Source organism: Argentina anserina, chromosome 3, assembly GCF_933775445.1.
Source record: "Argentina anserina chromosome 3, drPotAnse1.1, whole genome shotgun sequence".
NCBI classification, from domain to species: domain Eukaryota; kingdom Viridiplantae; phylum Streptophyta; class Magnoliopsida; order Rosales; family Rosaceae; genus Argentina; species Argentina anserina.
Genome location: NC_065874.1, coordinates 8,073,155 through 8,077,729, shown reverse-complemented (window position 1 = coordinate 8,077,729; position 4,575 = coordinate 8,073,155). Strand labels below are relative to the sequence as shown.

At 40.0% G+C, this 4,575-nt stretch overlaps 1 protein-coding gene across 1 annotated transcript; it reads right to left on the bottom strand.

Annotated features, from left to right (window-relative positions):
* Positions 1–1,554: 1,554 nt before the first annotated feature.
* Positions 1,555–3,691, bottom strand: LOC126786955 (uncharacterized). The gene is made up of 4 exons (XM_050512907.1): positions 3,358–3,691; positions 2,810–3,137; positions 2,392–2,575; positions 1,555–1,689 (listed from the first exon to the last, which is right to left on the bottom strand). Exons 1-4 carry the CDS (start codon positions 3,689–3,691, stop codon positions 1,555–1,557), a joined length of 981 nt encoding a protein of 326 aa, XP_050368864.1.
* Positions 3,692–4,575: the final 884 nt, after the last annotated feature.

Sequence of the window (4,575 nt, the reverse complement as noted above, 5' to 3'; positions counted from 1 at the left end):
TGAATTTACATGAGTGATTTAGAACCACATAAAGGATCTATGAGGTACAACATTTCCACTATCTTTATTATGTCTTTGAGTAAAATTCTGAGTATATTGTGAAGAATAGTCATTAAATGATACCTCCCATCTTTTTCCTCATCTCGCACGATCCTACTCAAATGATCATCCACCACATTCACACTTCCCTTCTTATCTCGAATCTCAAGGTCAAATTCTTGAATCAACAATATCCACCGGATCAACCTGGGCTTAGCATCTTTTTTATGCATCAAATAATTTAAGGCTGCATGGTCAGAATACACAATAAATTTTGAATGCAAAAGATATTATCGAAATTTTTCTAAAGCAAAGATTACAGCCAAAATCTCCTTTTCCGAAATCGAATAATTTATCTGGGCCTCATTAAGAGTCTTAGAAGCATAGTAAATCACTGCAGGCTTTTTTTCTCTTCTTTAGCCCAACACTGCCCCAATTGCATAGTCTGAAGCATCGCACATCAATTCGAATGGCAAGTTATAATCCGGAGGACAAATGATGGGTGCACTAGTCAACAACTCTTTCAATTTCACAAACGCTTTCTCACATACATCCCATATGAACGACATCTCCTTCTGTAATAGGGTACACATAGGTCTCGCCACCATGGAAAAATTCTTGATGAATCTCCTATAAAATCCTGCATAACTAAGGAAAGAACGAACATCTCTCACAGTTGTGGGAGAGGGTAAGTGATTCACAATATCAACCTTAGCCTTGTCTACCTCAATACCCTTAGCAGATACAATATGTCCCAAAACTATCCCTTGATTTACCATGAAATGACATTTTTCCCAATTAAGCACAAAGTTATTTTCTACACACCTTCTCAAGATTAACTCTAAGTTCTCTAAACATGCATCAAATTCTTTTTCATAAACACTAAAATCATCCATAAAGACCTCAATGATATTTTTTATAAAGTTAGAGAAAATAGCAAGCGTACATCGTTGAAATGTACTTAGTGCGTTGCACAACCCAAAAGACATGCGTCGATAGGTAAAAGTGCCAAATGGACATGTAAATGTCGTCTTCTCCTGATCCTCCTGATGAATGCATATCTGGTTGTACCCATTGTACCCATTTTACCCATCTAGAAAATAATAGAACTCGTGTCCAGCTAATCTCTCCAACATCTGGTCCATGAACGACAAAGGCATATGATTATTGCGTGTTGTAGCATTCTACTTCCTATAATCAATGCACATCTTATGACCGGTCACCAACCTCTGGGGTATCCACTCATTCTCCTCATTTTTCACAACAGTCACCCCACTCTTTTTAGGCACAATTTGCACTGGTGAAATCCACCGACTGTCTGAGATAGGATATATCACTCCACAATCAAGTAGCTTGATCACCTCATCTTTCACGATTTTCATCATTGGTGGGTGCAATCTCCTCTGAGCATCACCTGTAGGCATGGCGCCATCCTCCAAAATTATCCATGAACACAAGTTATAGGCTGATCCCCTTGATATCCGCCAAAGTCAATCCAATAACGGTCTTGTTCTTCTAAAGCACATCAATCAATCTAGCTTCTTGTTGCTTACTCAGTGTTGATGACACAATAACTAGTAGAGTGTCATCCTTTCCAAGGTACACATACTTCAAATTATCTGGAAGCTCCTTCAAATCTAACTTCGGGACCTGTACCACGGATGGTAACAATTTATTAGTGGAAATGAGAATTGATAAGAAAAAATGGATACCTTTTGTATGGTTGAGCTTCAAGCTCATTCACTATTTCGAAAATTTTGGGCTCAAAATCAGCCCATTTCTCTCTTGGGACTCGGTTCCCATGCTTGTCAAATCCGGCTCCTTGCTCCATAGCTAATTGTTATGCTACCAACGTCTCTGACATAACATGTGCAATAGAATCATCCACAGAAAAGCACGACTTAAGGTCAAAAACTGGGTACTTAATTGCCTCAAAAATATTGAAGCTGATAACATCTCCGTCAAACTCCCATTTGCAACATCAATGCATGTCCTTGCAGTCCTCATGAACGGTCTCCCCAAAAGCAGTGGAGTTGTCTCCAAGGGTGATACCTCCATGTCTAGCACATAAAAATCTGCAGGAAAAATCAAGTGACTAACCTGCACAAGGACATCCTCATCATACCCCTTAGGGTACTTGTTAGATCGATCTGCTAATTGGATAATCACATTATCATTCTTCAAAAGTCCTAAGCCTAGTGATTAATAAACATTATATGGCATGACATTTATCGAAGCACCTAGATCAAGCATAACATTATCAAATAATGTGTTACCAATTTTACATGGGAAACAGAAACTTCCCGGATACTACATCTTAGGAGGTAGCTTCCTTTGGAGGACAACTGAAACTGTCTCATTCATCTTCACTACATTCTCTTCCCTAATTTGTCTTTTTGAAGTGCAAATCTCTTTAAGAAATTTCGCATACTTTGGGATCTGCTTGATACACTCCAACAATAGAAGGTTAACTAGCACATTCCTAAAGACCTCCAACACCTCCTCATCAGTTTTATCCTTCTTGCTCTTTGCAAACCTAGAAGGGAAATGTACACATGAAATATGATTAGTTTTAACTAATTCATTTGAGTTAGTATTTGTACCTTTGTGTGCTTCATGGGTCGACACACTCTCCTTCTTGGAGGCAAGGTTCTAAAAAACGCTAGGTGTTAATCGGGCGGACAGTTAAAAACCAGCGCCCAAAGGATTAATCGGCCCAAAATCGAGGCGGCCAAGGGTCTCCGGGCGCCTAGGCGGGGAATTTTAGAACATTGAGTTGGAGGTAACTGGATCTTTCTCCAAGTCATTCATCATAGTCATCTCGTCACCTTCCTCAAGAACATGGGCCGCTTGGGTCTTCCTAGCAACACTAGGCCACTCCTTTAGCTCGAGCCCACTCCTTGTCATGATAGCTTGGGCTTGCTCATTGTTTGGGTTGGGTATGACACCACTTGGCAACTTCCCTTGCTCAGAAAAACGGCCCATGAAGTCTATTACCTGGCCCATATGTGTTTTTAGCTCTACAATGTCCTCGCTATTCGCTTGTTGACCCACCACCAAAGTTTGAGTCACGGTATTCAATTGACTTTTCCCAACAGCTAAAGATTTCAACATCTCATCATAATTAGAGTACTAGCCACGTTGGGAGGTGGAACATTGAGTAGTGGAGCTTGTGGTCTAAACAAACCAGCCAGACGAGGCCCAAATTGCATAGCATTCTGATGTGGCCATAGTACAATATCATTATTGGACCACCGAAAGTTTGGATGTTCACGTATGCCAGGGTTGTATGTATTCGAAATGGATTGTACCTCTGACCTCCTTGATAACCAAGGGCATTGACTTCCTCATACCCTCTACTAGAAGCAACTTGAGGACACTGATCAGTAGGGTGCCCCTCCGTACAGATTCCACAACCTTGAGCTCTACTAGTCTTCATGAAATGACTCATCATCTTGGACAACTTATCAACCTTGTCCTCTAGAGTAGAGCTTGAACTCGAGTTGGTCTCATGTACCTGCCGTGTGGAACTAGCAGATGTTCCAAATTGTTGGTTGTTCATAGCTTTCTTCTCCAAAAGATCATTTGCTACTACATTGCTCTTGTCCAAAAACGATCCACCAGTAGTTGAATCAAGGAACTCTCTTTCCATTTGTAGAAATCCTTCTTAGAAATACTGAAGCAACATACATTCTCTAATCCCATGGGTAGGCATGATGCTACAAGAGATTTGAACCTCTCATAGTGATTGTAGAATAACTCATATGATCCTTGCTTAATTCCTGTTATCTGCTTCCTGATGTGTGTCACCCTTGATGAGGGAAAATACTTCGACAAAAACTCATTTACTATTGTTGTCCATGAAGTAATACGACCAACATGTACCTCAAACAACCACTCCAGGAGATTTTGATTAGGGTCATCTCCTGAGAGTCCATGGAACTTAGACAAATGATGTAGGAACCCACTTTTCAACTCAAAATCACTCATCTTGCCCTCCTCTGGAACAAGGTACGTTATGTTAGAGGATGATGTCCCCCCAACTGCTCCTTCTACTTGGCCATTCTGCTCTCTGATCAGGTAAATCGAAATTCAATTGGCCCAAAGGACACGGACTTGTCAACAATTCTAACTCTGGATCCTCAAAGAACAATAGATTGATCCCACTGCAACTTGATGAACCTGGAAATGGCGCAATGAACCCAAAGTCTCTCTCTTCGTGAAATGAATCTGACTCAATGGAAACGTTATCAAACTGAGCTTGAGGCTGAATTCTTTTCAGGCGTGCACTAAACTCTTCGGACCAACCACTAATCTTGGACATTCATGAGCCTGAAAAGAACAATTATTAGTAACTTTACAAAGTATGAAATACAAGTATAAGTAAATACAAACTTTTCTTTCTTTCACTTTTTTTTTGTTATGAAATCTACAAGTGTAAAGTATTACTAAGTCTAATTGATTTTATTCATACACAATTCTAACATTTAAGATACGTGGAGCAGATGAGCTAACTGTGCAATGAACTGAAATAGC

Coding starts and splice junctions, on each gene's coding strand:
- LOC126786955 (XM_050512907.1), bottom strand. CDS start 3,691: ATGGAAAGAGAGTTCCTTGATTCAACTACTGGTGGATCGTTTTTGGAC. Junction 2,576..2,809: donor CCAGTTACCTCCAACTCAAT/GTTCTAAAATTC, acceptor TTTCCCTTCTAG/GTTTGCAAAGAGCAAGAAGG. Junction 1,690..2,391: donor TAGTGAAGATGAATGAGACA/GTTTCAGTTGTC, acceptor TCCGTGGTACAG/GTCCCGAAGTTAGATTTGAA.